Source organism: Macaca mulatta, chromosome 4, assembly GCF_049350105.2.
Source record: "Macaca mulatta isolate MMU2019108-1 chromosome 4, T2T-MMU8v2.0, whole genome shotgun sequence".
NCBI classification, from domain to species: domain Eukaryota; kingdom Metazoa; phylum Chordata; class Mammalia; order Primates; family Cercopithecidae; genus Macaca; species Macaca mulatta.
Window position 1 is genome coordinate 156,971,586 of NC_133409.1, and position 16,509 is coordinate 156,988,094.

The 16,509-nt window shown below is 42.0% G+C and overlaps 1 protein-coding gene across 1 annotated transcript; it reads right to left on the reverse strand.

The window, feature by feature from the left end:
- Positions 1-1,571: 1,571 nt before the first annotated feature.
- Positions 1,572-16,354, reverse strand: H2AC6 (H2A clustered histone 6). The gene is given in 2 exon segments (NM_001193778.2): positions 1,572-2,194; positions 15,777-16,354. A coding segment is annotated over 1 exon segment (393 nt). The 5' UTR covers positions 16,295-16,354; the 3' UTR covers positions 1,572-2,194; positions 15,777-15,901.
- Positions 16,355-16,509: the final 155 nt, after the last annotated feature.

Here is a 16,509-nt window from a genome sequence, read left to right on the forward strand (position 1 = left end):
GCCAGCAATCTCAGATAGAAATCCCAACATTCTCTCCTGCTTTCACTTTTCCACATTTGAAAATCAGACAGACAGAAGATGGTCTTTATATAATTTTGCACATATTTATGTCAGGTTTTACAAGGAATATAGTGTTTTCTCATCTGCCATCTCATTTGATAGTTTTTCACAACTCTGGGAGGTACTATTATCTTATTTTACAAAATAAAAATTTTGAGATGGCAGATAGCTAATCCCATCAGACACCTGGTGAGTGGCAAAGCTGGAACAAAATCACAGGTATTTTGGCTTCAGATTCCTGTGTTTTTCCAGAATACCTGAGTGCATGTCTATGCAAGTATGTATGTGTGCGTGTGTAGACACACAAAACCCACTTTTTATAGGCATTTTTTTTTTTTGAAACAGGGTCTCGCTCTATTGCCCAGAGCTGGAGTGTAGTGCTGCAATCGTAGCTCACTGCAGCCTTGACCTTCAGGGCTCAAGCAATCCTCCCACCCCAGCCCTGGAGTAGCTGGGACCAGAAGTGCAGGCCCACCACGCAGAGTTAAATTTTACATATTTTGTAGAGATGGGGTTTCGTCATGTTGTCCAGGCTGGTCTTGAAATCCTGGGTTCAAGCCATCTGCCCAACTTGGCTTCCCCAAATGCTAGGATTACTGCCCTAAGCCACAGTAACTGGCAAGGTATTTCTTAAGAATAAATTGGGTGTTCCCTTCTTCCAACTCAGCCTATGATATTAAGGTGGTTCTCTTGTCAGCTCCTGAAAATTCAGGGCCAGAATTGAAATTTCCATCCAGAGTAGGCCTCATGAATTCATCAGCCATTTCTCGAGTGACTACTATTTGCCACGCAGCGTCAGGCACCATGCTGGGAGCTGGAATACAGCAGTGGACCATACAGGCCCTTAGCCACCAATACACACAGATTTTGTAAGAGTAACAGACAGTCTTAAAACCAGACCTTGACAAGTTTTGAAAGACTTTGACAAGGCAAATGAAAAAGGAGGCAAAAGAGGGCAGGCAGGTCAGGAGGATGTTTCCTAATCTCTATGCAAGGAAGGCAGGAAATAGCAATTTAACCAGGGAGGTAACCTAGGCAGAAAATTAATGACACATGCCTTCCTCTCCCTTTGCATTACCTTTTATTACCTCATGCCAGGCTGGAATTTGGGAAATCTTCTATTACAATGTAGTATATACATTATACATTAAATAAGATTATGCGCATTACAAACAAAATTATTTCAAAATTAAGAAATTACACACAGTACAATTAAAATTAAATTTAATTTCAAAATAAAATAATTTTATTTGTGGTGTTCTTTAGAGCACCAAACAATTCACATACATAATCTTCATTCTCATAGTCTATTAAGGTAAATATTACCTCCATTTTAGAGGTGAAGAAATTAAGGTTCAAAACAACTAACTTGGTGATGGCCATGTAATTTTTAAGAAGAACCTTGAGTCTAGCCCAAGAGTGACTGGAATTTCCTGTTCACTTACCACTATTCCAGCAGGATAGCACAGCAATTTCAATTTTGCAGTAAATCAGGGTTAATCATCCCAGAACTGTTTGATAGCAAAAGACTAAAAAAACTCAAGTGCCTACCAACAGTAGACAGGTTACATAAAATATAATGCATTTGCATAACGCAATACATGCAACTATGTACAGGAAGCTCTGTATGTTCTCACAGGGAAAGTTTTCCAAGATAGATTGTTATGAAAAGGGCAAGTGCAGAACAGTGTATACAGTCTGATATCTGGGCAAGGATGAAAAAAGTGGGTAACACGTATCATTCATTATTGACTGATATTAGCAGGAATGAATACTGGGCAGATACACAAGAAAAAGAAAAGTGATCACCTGGGGTAAGTTGAGGGGTGGATTCTTTCTATTTATCTTTTTACTTCAAATCGTTTGAACCCTGTAAATGTAATACTTATTTAAAAAATTAAACACATTTTGTACTCAGAAGAACTTCCCCTCAATAATTTCTTTCTCTCCATTTTACCCTCCTTATCCCCCCCACACATGATGTAGAATGTTTTTAATAAAAAAATTTGTGGATGCAGAATCAATCAGTGATGTAGGAACATTGACACCATCCATCCACTTATTCCTTAGAATTGGTAGGTTTGGCAGGCACTCGGGATCCTGGCATCTCTCTGAAATGAGAAGTTTTTGCAACCTAAGAGAGAGAAGAAAAAGTAAATATATCTGGAAACCTTCTTCTTGGCCTTCCTTACACATACAGAAAAACTAACAGATCCTTTTCTTCATAATGAGTTAGCTTCTTTACAGGTACCAGCCCTTCTCAAGTTCTCAAATAACTCAACTCCCCGTGGTGTAAAAGGACCTATCCAGGCTAGACACTTCAATGTTGCTCTTCAGATAGGGTTGACAGATTTGGCACATTAAAAATACTGAATGTCCAGTTAAATCTGAATTTCAGATATACAGCATATATATATATATTTAATGTATAGGATGTCTTATGTAGTATTTGAGTGTGCAGCGAGGGGCATACTTAAGCCATTATTTGTTGCCTGTTTGAAATTCAAATATAATTGGGTGTCCTGTATTTTATATGGTAAATTTATCCTCTGATTTCACCTGGAGGAGGCTAGTTAAGTGCACTTGAACTTATTAGCCCAGGGACACAAAATGTACACAGCCCAGTGCAATCCAATAGAATTTTCTGTGATGATAGACATGTTTTATGTGTGTGTATCCAATACAGTAGACACCAGTAACTTGAAATGTGGTGAGACTGAGAAACTGAATTTTTGATTTAATTATTTAAATTTAAAATATCACATGTGGCTAATGGCTACTGTATCAGAGAGCAAAGCTCTAAAAAGAGTAATGTATCTCCCTTCAATTTAGCAACTGGGATTTAAGATCTAGTGATGGCTAAAATGACACATAACTCAGGAATACAATCCTAAGTCTCTGTAGCTTAGATAGTGACTACTTCATTTTTGCACAAAAATGTTTTGTTGTCAACATAATCATTCTGGGGTTTTTTCCCCCTGTATTTACAAGATCTATTGTATGGAAAGGATGTGAAGGACCAGGGTACAGGTAGATGTGAAGGTATAGGGTATAAGGTAAGGTAAAATTCTTCAACAAACTTATCCTAGTAGGTAAGAGTGTTAACTGAATAATCTCAGCATTAGAATATAGAAGCTGGGGTCGGGCACAGTGGCTGAGGCCTGTAATCCCAGCTATTTGGGAGGCTAAGGCAGGCGGATCACTTGAGGCCCGGTGTTGGAGACCAGCCTGGCCAACATCTGAAACTCCATCTACTAAAAATACAAAAACTAGCCAGGTGTGACAGCACGCACCTGTAATCCTAGCTAATTGGGAGGCTGAGGCAGGAGAATCGCTTGAACCCGGGAGGCAGAGGTTGCAGTGAGCTGAGATCGCGCCACTGCACTCCAGCCTGGGCAACAGAGCTAAACTCTGTCAAGAAAGAAAGGGGAGGGAGGGAGGGAGGGAGGGAGGGAGGGAGGGAGGAAGGAAGGAAGGGAGGAAGGAAGGAAGGAAGGAAGGAAGGAAGGAAGGAAGGAAGGAAGGAAGGAAGATAAAAGCTGGGAGGTTCCATTATCACAAAGCAAACATTAAGTGGATGAAACAGCACAAATTTGATCACACCCACCAGTTGTGTGACCATTTTCTTTCCATGATTTTAAGCAAACATCTATTAACCCTAGACCCAGAGAATATTAAAGATAATTATTTTATGCATGATGCCAGCTAGCAGAGAACTGGCCCTTAAAAGAATTAACGATCTAGACAACTTAGAATTATCAGTATACATGATGTCTGGAAAGGTTAGTGTAGAAACTGGGAAAATGGTAAGAGTGTGGAAAACAAATGGGGTGTAATTCTAAACTTCACTGTGTTCCTAGTAGCTGGGTAAGGTGAGTAGGTAATGTATTAACAATGATTTATAGGAAGACATTTTTATACAGAAATTCAGATAATCACTGTGCATATCTGAAATATAATCATTTTTATATAGAAATTATTTCTGGGCTAAAAAGTATCTATTCTCTGGTTTATTTACCAGATACTTGGGTTCCCACTAAGTGTCAGGCCCTCTGCTAGATGCTGGGACATAACAGTGAATGACTAGATCAGGTCCCTACTTTGTGGAGCTAGGTTTAATGGAAAGAGGCAAACAACAAGGAATCTGATAAAACTTCAAACTGCAGTTGAAAGAATCTAAACAGAATGAGTGATAGAACATAATTTGAGGTGGGAAATGGAGAAAGCTTAGTTTTTTGTTTCTCTTTATACTTTAAAAAAATATACTTGCTCATTTTAACAGTTCACACAGAGACATTTATAAAGGTTAACCTTTCCTCACCCCATTCTATTAGGTTGGTACAAACGTAATTGCAGTTTTTGCCCGTGAAAGTAATGGTAAGAACCACAATTACTTTTGCACCAACTTAGTTTCAGCTCTCTGAGATAATTAATGTGATAGGTTTTCTTCCATACAGTTCTCTATTTACTCTCATCAGTGGTGTGTGTGATTTTGTTTCACCAGATTATTGTTGTGGGTAGCTGTGTAACATTCCATAGTATAAATGGATGTCTCACTATGTCAACAGTACTCTTATTTATAGTTACTTAAACGTTTTACATGTATAATTAGTTTTTTTTTTTTAACAGTTTTTATTTGTTTTTTTTGTTTTGTTTTCAGACGGAGTCTCACTCTGTTGCCTAGGCCGGAGTGCAGTGGCGCAATCTCGGCTCACTGTAACCTCTGCCTCCTGGGTTCAAGCTATTCTCCTGCCTCAGCCTACCGAGTAGCTGGGATTACAGGCATGTGCCACCATGCCTGGCTAATTTCTGTATTTTTAGTAGAGATAGGGTTTCACACCATGTTGGCCAGGAGGGTCTCAAACCCCTGACCTCAAGTGATCCACTCGCCTCAGCCTCCCAAAATGCTAGAATTACAGGCATGAGTTACTGCACCCAACCTCTCGTGACAGTTTTGAAAGAGACCTTACATATGTAACCTTACCTAGTGGGGCCTTTATTCTATTGTTGACACTCTCCCTTTCCAAATGTCTATTAATAAAATTTAATAGACATTGCCAGGAAAACTTCTGAAAAATTACATGATAATGACAATTCTTCCTCATCCTTCACAGTCCTGAGTATTACTGGCTTTAGTGGTTGTCTATTCATAGGTAAGAAATGGTATCCCAGGCTAGGTGCGGTGGCTCACGCCTGTAATTCCAGCACTTTGGGAGCCTGAAGTGGGTGGATCATCTGAGGTCAGGAGGAGTTTGACACCAGCCTGGCCAACATGGTGAAACCCTGTCTCTACTAGTAATACAAAAATTAGGCTGGGTGCGGTGGTTCACGCCTGTAATCGCAGCACACTTTGGGAGGCCAAGGCGGGCGGATCACAAGGTCAAGAGATCGAGACCATCCTGGCCAACCAACATGGTAAAACCCCATCTCTACTAAAAATACAAAAATTATCTGAGCATGGTAGTAGGCGCCTGTAGTCCCAGCTACTCGGGAGGCTGAGGCAGGAGAATCGCTTGAACCCGGGGGGGTCGAGGTTGCAGTGAGTCGAGATCGCACCACTGCACTCCAGCCTGGGTAGCTGAGCAAGACTGTCTCACAACAACAACAACAACAACAACAACAACAAAAATAGTATCCCTTTGTTGTATTAATATGTATAATTTTGAATTACTAGGTTTTTTTTCTTGTTTTTCATATGTATTGGCCATTTGAATTTAATACATGATATAAAATACCATTTAATCAGTTTTTATATTATGTTGTTTGTCTTTTTACTAACGTTTCCAGTTCGTCCTTGTAAATTGAGGTTACTAACCCTGTATATGTTTTGGAAATCCTTTATCCCAATTTATTGCTCTTTCTACAACTCTCTTTACATATATTCTGTCTTAGGCCACTTTTGGACCTATCTAGTTTGTGTCCTTTCCTATAATGGCTTTTGTGTTTCCTCCTCACTTAGTAAAGACACTCTCCCACCACCATTTCCAAACACATACACACACAAATTAATTTTTAATCCATTTAGGTAGGTTTATTTTAGATAGGCTTGTCTGAAACAGAGATAAGACCTGATGAGTGAAAATGAGCTCACCAGAAGAAAAATCAAAGAACAGGCATTTCCGAGACTGAGGCCAATAAGGTAAATGTCTTAAATCAGCAGAGTTTAGCTGCTTGATGGGAAAAGAGACCAGAGTGGTTGGAACAGCAAAGGAGAACAGCAGAAGAGGTGAAGAGGTCAGAGGTGGTCACTGAGTGGGTCCTCAAGTCATGGTAAGGAGTATGGAGAATGAATTATTGAATATGTAGGTGACGTGACTCACAGGTAACTTTGGATTTGTAGAGGTGAAGGAAATGTAGCAAGTGCCACTCTTAGAATGTTGATTTGAGTAAATGGTAGTGTCAGTTATTGAACTGGGAAGAACTGGAAGGGATAACAGGCTTAAGGAGCACAATGTTTATTCCTGTGTCTTGGAAGTGTTTATGGTGAAAGACCTATTAGAGCTCTAAATGGAGATGTCAAATGAAAATGTGGCTACACACATTTGAATTTTAGAAAAAAGGTCAGGCTGGAGATGTAAAATTGGAAGTTTACTGCATATAGACAGTCTTTGGAACCATTGTATTGATGAATCTATTAACTAGACAGAACAAAGACTAGGGACCAGAACCAAGCTACAAGTTTCTAAAATTTAGAGCCTAGTACAGTCTGGTCATTTTGAGGTGAATACTTAATGACAGAACAATTTGCTGAAGTGTAAATTTAGAGCCCTATACTTTCAGCTCTGATTATTAACGAATACAAGAAAGAATGGATATGGTTATCTGCCTGGTGTCTGTGAAATAATTTAAGCCAGGAAGAGATCCTCACCAGAAACTGACTATGCTGGCAACTTGGATTTTAGACTTCCAGCCAGTAGAATTGTTAGAAAATAAATGTCTACCGTTTAAGCCACCAGTCTGTAGTATTTTGTTATGGCTGCCCAAGCTGACTAAAACAGGTTTTGGTACCCAGACATGGGATGCTGCAACAACAAATACCTAAACACGGGGAAGTGGCTTGGGAAACTGGTGATGGGTAAAGGGTAGAAGAGTTTCAGGTTCATACTAGAAAAAGCCAATTGTGAAGAGACTATTGATAGAAATATGGACATTAAAGGCAATTCTGGCAAAGGATCAGAAAGGAAGAGAGCTGGAAAGAAAGCTTCCATTTTCATAGAATCTTAGATTTATAACGATCATGAATAGAATATGGTTAAATATGTTGGTTAAAATATGGAAATTAGGCCAGGTGTGGTGGCTAACGCCTGTAATCCCAGCACTTTGAGAGGCTGAAGGGGGCAGATCACGAGGCTGGGAGTTTGAGACCAGCCTGGCCAATATGGCAAAATCCCATCTCCACTAAAAATACAACAATTAGCTGGGCATGGTGATGCGCTCCTGTAGTCCCAGCTACTCCGGAGGCAGAGGCAGAAGGATTGCTGAAACCTGGGGCGGGGTGGGGGGGTGGAGGTTGCAGTGAGCCAAGCAAGATCGCACCACTGCACTCCAGTCTGGGAGACAGAGCTCCATCTAAAAAAAAAAATATATATATATATATATATATATATTATATATATATATATATATATGGACATTAAAGGCAACTCTAGTGAGGACTCAGATGAAAATGAGGGACAGGTTATTGGAAACTGTAGAAATCGCTGTTCTTGTTATAATGTGTCAAGAACTTGGCTGAATTACGCTCTAGTGTTTACTGGAAAGAACTTACAAGCAGTAAAACTGGATATTTAGCAGAAGAGATGTCTAAGAAAAGTATTGAAGGTGTGGTTTAGGTCCTCCTTATTGCTTATAGTAAAATGTGAAAGGAAACAGCTGAAATAAAGAAGGATTTTTTTTTTTTTTTTTTTTTGAGACAGAGTCTCGCTTTGTCGCCCAGGGTGGAGTGCAGTGGCTCACTCAGGATCTCAGCTCACTGCAAGCTCCGCCTCCCGGGTTTTTACGCCATTCTCCTGCCTCAGCCTCCTGAGTAGCCGGGACTACAGGCGCCCACCACCTCGCTCGGCTAGTTTTTTGTATTTTTTAGTAGAGACGGGGTTTCACCGTGTTAGCCAGGATGGTCTCGAACTCCTGACCTCGTGATCCGCCCGTCTCGGCCTCCCAAAGTGCTGGGATTACAGGCTTGAGCCACCGCGCCCGGCCAAAGAAGGAATTTTTAAGCAAAACACACTCATAACTTGGAGATTTGGGATAGATTTCTCAATCTATAGTGCAAACATTGAGAAAGCTTTTCTTGAAGAGGTATGGTTGAACAATCTTTTTTCTTTTTTTTCTTTTTGAGACAGGGTCTGGCTATGTCATCCAGGCTGGAATACAGTGGCACAATCTCAGTTCAGTGCAACCTTTGCCTTTAGGCTCAAGAAATCCTCCCACCTCAGCCTCCCAAGTAGCTGGGACTACAGGAGCTCATCACCATGCCCAGCTAATTGCACTACCACACCCTGGCTAATTTTTTGTTGCTGTTGTTTATAGATATGGGGTTTTGACATGTTGCCCAGGCTGGTCTCTAACTTCTGAGCTCAAGTGATCTGCCCTCCTCAGTCTCCCTAAAGTGTTGGGATTACAGGCTTTCGTGAAACATTGAGCCTGACCTGAACAACCACTTGATAAAGAGATAATGGGTGTGACACAAGGATTTAATCAGCCATCTCAGCAGAAGCTAGGAAGAGAGATTAGATTATTCCAGCGGAGACACTGCCAATTTGAACTAAAGTAGGCAGCAAAAACAGAAAGGAACAAAGGAAGGTTGTCGACTTTTTGAATTCTATAGAACAGGATCATAGAGCTATCTGGCTGTCAATGTGTACTATTCTTTAAGAAAAGGAAAAGACTGACCCACCAAAGGCAATTTATGAGATCATTAGGGGTGCCACTTTCTTTTTTTTTTTTTTTTTTTGAGTAGTAGACTCTCACTCTGTCACCCAGGCTGTAGGGCAGTGGTGCGATCTCAGCTCACTGCAATCTCCACCTCCCAGGTTCAAGGGATTCTCCTGCCTCAGCCTCCCAAGTAGCTGGGATGACAGACTAAATCTGTAGCCTGCCGAGTAGCGTGCCTGCCACCACACCCAGCTAATTTTTGTATTTTTAGTAGAGATGGGGTTTCACCATGTTGGTCAGGCTAGTCTGGAACTCCTGACCTCAAGTGATCCACTCTCATTGGCCTCCCAAAGTGCTGGGATTACAGGCAGGAGCCTCCAGGGCTGCCACTTTGATCTAAGACTCAGAGAGTATAGATGGGATAAGGTGGGGGTGGGAACAGGTAGTCAAGGCTGACTCTACCTCAAAGGTAGGGTAGAGAAGATGACTACCATCTTCTTCAAAGATGCCTTGAAGAACTGGGCAGGAGAGTCCCTCACAGATGGCTGCCTGGGCGGGACCCCACCAAACTGCAAGAGCGAGACTTCAGGTAGGGCAGATGGAGTAGGCCACCCACAGAGCCAGACGTGACACTGTGAGAGCACTGGGCCTGGAAGTCAGGGCATCAAGCCAAAGAGGGTTTTTTTTAAGACCGAACATAATTTGCCTTGCCAGGTTTTGGACTTGATTAGGACACATTACACCTTCCTTCTTTCCTATTTCTCCATTTTCTAATGGGAATGTCTATTATGCCTGTTTCACCATTGTACCTCAGAAGCATGTAACATTTCTGGTTTCACAGGTTCAAAGCTGGAAAGGAATTTTGTCTCTGGATGAATCGCACATTGAGTCTCACCCATAACCTGATTTAGATGATTTTTTAGATGACACTTTGAACTTTAGAATTGATGCTAGAATGAGTTAAGACTTTCAGGGGGCTGTTGGGATGGAATAATTTTTTTTTTTTTTAAGGAGTCTAGCTCTGTTGCTCAGGCTGGAGTGCAGTGGCGTGATCTCAGCTCATTGCAAGCTCCGCCTCCCGGGTTTATGCCATTCTCCTGCCTTATTTAGCCTTGAGTAGCTGGGACTACAGGGGCCCGCCACCAGGCCTGATTCATTTTTTTGTGTTTTAGTAGAGACGGGGTTTCACCGTGTTAGCCAGAATGGTCTCAATGTCTTGACCTTGTGATCCACCCGCCTTGGCCTCCCACAGTGCTGGGATTACAGGCGTGAGTCACCGTGCCAGGCGATGGAATAAATTTTTTGTATGGGAGAAGGACACACATTTTGGCAGGCCAGGGACAGAATGTTATGGACTAAATTGTGTCCCCCAAAATTCATTTATTAAAACTCTAAACCCCAATGTGACTATATTTGGAGATAGGGCCTTTAGGAGGTACATAAAACTAAAGGTCATAGGATAGGGCCCTAATCCCACTGGGGCTGGTGTCCTTATAGAAGGTAAGGAGACACTTAGAGCTCATTCTCCACTCAGGAAGCAAGGAAACACCATAAAAACACACAGTGATGGCAGCTGTCTGTAAGCCAGGAACAGATTCTCCACACACTATGTTGGCACCTTGATCTTAAACTTCCAGGCTCCAAAAGTGTGAGAAAACGAATTTCCATTCCAAGCCTCTTAGATATGGGAAAAAATATTCTGTTGTTTAAGTGATCCAGTCTCTGGTATTTTGTTATGGCAGCCTGAATAGGCTAAGACAATGAAGGATGTGGTAAAACTTTAGGTCCCAACCACATACCAAAGAGGCTGGAATTTAGCACACTTTCTTCTTTCAACTGTAGGCAATGTGCACAAGTTCTAAATCCTAAGACATGTTGGCTCCTTTACTCTGCCCAAACTACAAATCAAAATCAAACACCTGTAATATAATAACATCCAATGAAGTTCTGACACTTCTTTAACATGACTACACTAATTCAATGCCAGAAAATTAATTTTATTTTGAAATCTACATGCCATATTCCAATTTCTGTTTAAGGTGCAATGGTTATATTTATCCTTTTTAATATAGATTTATCAGGCTGGGCGCGGTGGCTCACACCTGTAATCCTAGCACTTTGAGAGGCTGAGGTGGGTAAATCACCTGAGGTCAGGAGTTTGAGAGCAGGCTGGTGAACATGGTGAAACCTGTCTGCAGTATAAATACAAAAATTAGCTGGGCATGGTGGTGCATGCCTGTAGTCCCAGTTACTAGGGAGGCTGAGGTAGGAGAATTGCTTGAACCTGGGAGCACGAGGTTGCAATGAGTGGAAATCACACCAATATACTCCAGCCTGGGCGACAGAGCAAAATAATAAATACATAAATAAAATAGATTTATCAGTTTATCAATAATATAGTTTTTTTTCTAGGTGTAAATATAGGTAATGACTGCCTTTTAGTACATTTTCTCATGATGCTCCTCTTACTTGGTTTGGTACAATATTAAGTATTGAAATAGAGAATCTTGTCGCTACATATGAACCCTTATTCCATTTGCTCATCTCCAATACACATGGGAAATTCTCAAATTGCTAATAATCTTATGATACACATGATCTTATGATACATATTTAACAGGAATATATAAATTTATAATTATAATTTAGGATCAACAGATGGCAAACCTTTAGAAGGTTTGTATTTAACCTTAAAATACAATTTTTAAAAATTGGTTATAAAATTTCTAATACTTTCTTTTTTGTGACCTCAAGGGGAAAATATAATTCTTATAAAAAAGAGTTCAAATGCTTTACAGAATACAAAAAGTAAATAGAGATGATGGATGAATTAAAGGAAAGGATATTGCTCCATAGATTATTTGGAAATTTAAAAAGGGAAATTACAACTGCTGATTTTGTGTTAAACTGATCTGCTTTGTTCAGGATATCTTATGTACCAAAAAATGATTTTATCTCAGCCTCACATCTCAGTAAATTCCTGAGATAAACTTTTGTCCCTGGTGCCTTTGGTAATTGGGAGACCTCTAGGTTTAGCATTCTCATCCACTCGCCCCAATTTAAATAGTCCTCCCCAGGGCCATTCAGGCAAGGTAGATGAAAACTTGCTCAAGAGTTGGAATCCAATTTAAGCTACCGAAATTCACTGCTCAATAGAGAATTTTCCCCAGAAGTAACTAGGGCTTTTGGATATAATAGTGGCTTTTCAAAGTAGAACGTAAAGTATTTCCAAGATAAGGAGACAGGACAGAGCTATGAGGAATGTCCTTTGTTTAGGGAGTAGGCCCTTAGCAGTACCTCTTAGGTATGAACTGGTTAACTGGCACCTTCTGTTTCTCTGAAGTTTCCAGAACAAACTGCCAATGCAATTTGGATTTTCAGAGTAGATTTTTTTGTTGTTGTTGTTACTTTTTTTTTTTTCTTGGAGACAGTCTCACTCTGTCGTCCAGGTTGGAGTGCTAGAGTGCAGTGGTGCCATCTCGGCTCACTGCAACCTCCCCCTCCTATGTTCAAGTGATTCTCTTGCCTCAGTCTCCCGAGTAGCTGGGACTATAGGCGTGCACCAGCATGCCCAGCTAATTTTTGTATTTTTTTAGAGATGGGGTTGGTTTTTTTTATTGAGATGGAGTTTCACTTTGTCGCCCAGGCTGCAGTGCAGTGGCATGATCTTGGCTCACTAAAACCTCCACCTACCGGGTTCAAGTGATTCTTCTGCCTCAGCCTCCTGAGTAGCTGGGACTACAGGCACCTACAGGTGAACCCCACCATGCCTGACTAATTTGTGTAGTTTTATTAGAGACAGGGTTTCGCCATGTTGGTCTTGAACTCCTGACCTCAGGTGATCTACCCACCTCAGCCTCCCCAAGTGCTGGGATTACAGATGTGAGACACCATACCTGCCTTAGAAGACATTTTCTATTGGAAAGAGAAAACACGATTAGCAACCTATTAGTGTTTAATACTTAATGTCTTCCTTAGTAATAAACTAAGTCTAGAACAAAGTGCTTCCTGGCTGCCTATTCATTGATTCATTCGGTTCCACATTTTCTTAATGCCCAACCACCAAGTGTCTCTTGTATGCCGAGTTCTATGCTGATTATCAGTAATTGAATAAGAGGGGGGTCTAGATCTTAAGTATTGCTTAAGATGAAAGCCTCTAGGTTAACAAACTTAACACAATGTTTCACTACTAAACAGACCAAATACAAAATCTTGTTATTGGTCACCAGAGAGAATTGAAATTCAAGTTTTCTCTCTCTCCTTTTCTCACTCACCACAATAAGTCAGTTGCGTAAAGTCCTGTAGCTCTTTACTGAGCCATCTTCTCACCTGTCCCCTTGTTTCATTTGTCACACCCTAAATAAAAATTGTACTGGCTTTTTTTTTTCCCTGGATTTACAGTGTTGATACATTGTCAAGATTTACCTCTTCATGTAGATTCCCTGGGGAAAATTACCTTTCCTCCTTCCCTTAAATTCTTCAGAGAGGTTAGAAAGCCATTAGTAACATTCTGGTATGTGGACAAAGTTTACCCATTATGTATGGATGTTTTACTCTTTTTATTTTTCTGACAATAATCTCTTAAGGAGGTGTGGTTATAGAATAGCCAGCTGTTATAAGTACTGTTTTTCTGGCCTTGGAACTTTTTTAAAGCTGTTTCTTAGTTTGCTCATCTCAAAATTCGGAATAAGGATAAAATCTATTTCTAAGATTGTTGGATTAAATGAATTAACATACTGGAAGCTCATGAAATTTGCCTGGCACACAGTAGTGCCTAATAAACCATCTCTCTTATTTAGCCTGTTGTCTGATTTCAGAATCTACACTTGCTGAGCCAGATTCTTTTCATTTCAAGGTGAGCAAAAGGATGCAAGGAAGAGAAGGAGGCAGGAAGAAATTAAGCCCTAGGCCAAGGTCACACACCGATTGGGAGCTGGAATCAAAGGCAATTTGGCCTGGCAATGAAAAGGATTCCAAGGCCCATATAAAGCAGTTCCAAACTTAAGATCCAAATTCTCGGACATACAGGAAATGCTAGGGGGAAAAATCCGGTCCTCTCAGCCCAAGAGCCATATGAAACCAGACCTTCCTCAAATCTGATGACTCTCAGCCCAACTGCCCATTAGAATCGTTGTAATTTAAAAATATCCTCGGAAAATTCTAACGTGGCTATCAAAGGTGATCACTTGCTTCTATGCTACTTTGTTTTCTCCCAAACGGGACATCCAACCCTTTTCCTTTGAGGGTAGTTGTAGGGAAAGGAGTGGGTGGAAGGAGGAAAGAGCGGAAAAGGCTGGACCCGCCCCAAGCTGGTGTCAGTATCTGGGAAGTGGGAGGAGCGTCAGCAGTAAACAGCCTCTGCTTGGATTATTATCTCCTGCCCACACACTCAGATTTGAAGGCTCGAAACAAAAAATGCAAAACGTTTCAGTGGAATTCCAGAAGCGTTCGACTAAACGACTGGGGTCTGTTTGGCCAGTCTGAGGAGCTGGGCGCTGAGGCGTAGGCAAGACTCAGCCCGCCTAGACTTCCCTGCCCACTTAATTCCGATCAAAGCAGAAACCGGCCCGGCGCGGTGGCTCACGCCTGTAATTCCAGCACTTTGGGAGGCAGAGGCCGGCGGATCACCTGAAGTCAGGAGACCAGCCCAGCTAACATGGTGAAACTCCGTTTCTACTAGTGGCGGGCGTCTGTAATCCCATATACTAGGCAGGCTGAGGCTGAGGCAGGAGAGTCGTCTGAAACCGTGAGGCGGAGTTTGCATGCCGTGAGCCAAGATCGCGCCACTGCACTCCAGCTTGGGCAACAAGAGCAAAACTCCATTTCAAAAAAGCAAACAGATTTCAAAAAGCGCAGAAACCGAGATCCGGAAGAAAACCTCGGCGAGACTCAGAATCCAGGAAAACAGGTCCCTAGAAATTTGCCCACGGTCCCAGATCTCCATTTCTTGTGGGTGGGGCAGCTGTTACCAGAGACAGAAGCAAAGGTTTTCTTTTTTGGAGACGGTGTCTCACTCTGTTGCCCAAGCTGGATGACAGTGGCACGGTCTCGGCTTACTGCAGCCTCCCCCTCCCTCCCACCTCAAGCGACTGTCCTGAGTCAGACTCAAGAGTAGCTGCAATTGAAAGGTATGTGCCACCACGCCCGACTAGTTTTTGTTAATTTTTTTTAGAGACGAGTTTCATCATGTTGGCCAGGTTAGCGTCGAACTCGTGACCTCAGGTGATCCGCGCCCCTCGGCCTCCCAAAGTGCTAGGATTAGAGAGGTGAGCAGAAAGCAAAGGTTTTTGAGTGGCCACAGGCCCCAGTCTCCTTTTTTGGCTGTCCTGGAAACCTAGACGCTTGAGTCTCTTAAAATAAAACAGCACGTTGCGTGTCAGGCATCGTTCTAGAGTAGAGACATTAGTCTGTTTTTTAGACACCTTTCAACTTCCTGGTTAACTTTTAGACAGTATACTCTGCACTTTAGCAGGAATGGAACCTAGAAGTTTAACAGAATTAAGAAAATGAGGCTGCCTACAGCCTAAATTGAGAACAAAATAGAAGGGGGACTAGTCGGAGGGCCGAACGAGGTTACCGTCACGCTACAGTTTTGCCTTGAATTTACATTTTAAAAGCAATCAGTTTTTTAGATCACCAGGTATCCCTAGAATGTAAACTAATTAGGCACCAACTATGGTCGATCTTACAAAACACTAGACTAGATAGTTAGAATATAATGATAGCACATACGAACATTAGATCCTAACTGACCTAATAGACCAACCTTTAGTAACACCGTTCCCCAAAAAACTGAAAAGCAAGAATACACGTTGCTCCAGATTGAGATAAAATTAACTTACCTTAGTGCTTTTTTCCCTCGTACGTACAAGCAGTGAGGTTAGCTCTTCCTCTGAAACGGTAGGGGGGCTCTGAAAAGAGCCTTTGGGTTTGATAGCGTTTCACGGAAGCTCAGATGCCTGTCAAATCACTTGCCCTTGGCCTTGTGGTGACTCTCGGTTTTCTTAGGCAAAAGCACGGCCTGGATATTAGGAAGGACGCCGCCCTGAGCAATTGTCACCCGGCCTAGCAGCTTGTTGAGCTCCTCGTCGTTACGGATGGCCAGCTGCAAGTGGCGCGGGATGATGCGGGTCTTCTTGTTGTCGCGAGCCGCGTTGCCGGCCAGCTCCAGGATCTCGGCAGTCAGGTACTCCAACACAGCCGCCAGGTACACCGGCGCGCCTGCCCCGACCCGCTCTGCGTAATTGCCTTTGCGGAGCAGGCGGTGCACTCGGCCCACCGGGAACTGGAGACCAGCACGAGAAGAGCGAGATTTCGCTTTGGCGCGAGCTTTGCCTCCCTGCTTACCGCGTCCAGACATCTCAATAACACAAAACAGCACCAAAACAAGCAGTCCAAGCTCAGGAGAAAACAAACAAAATCGAAAAATGTGTAAAACATGGCTGCTTTTATAGGTAGTTGCTGGGGAGTAAATCCGACTTTTCGATTGGTCGGTAGCAAATACTAGTCAGGTAGCCAATAGAAAAGCTGCACTTTCATACCTCATTTGCATAGCTCGGCCCACGGATGACAACT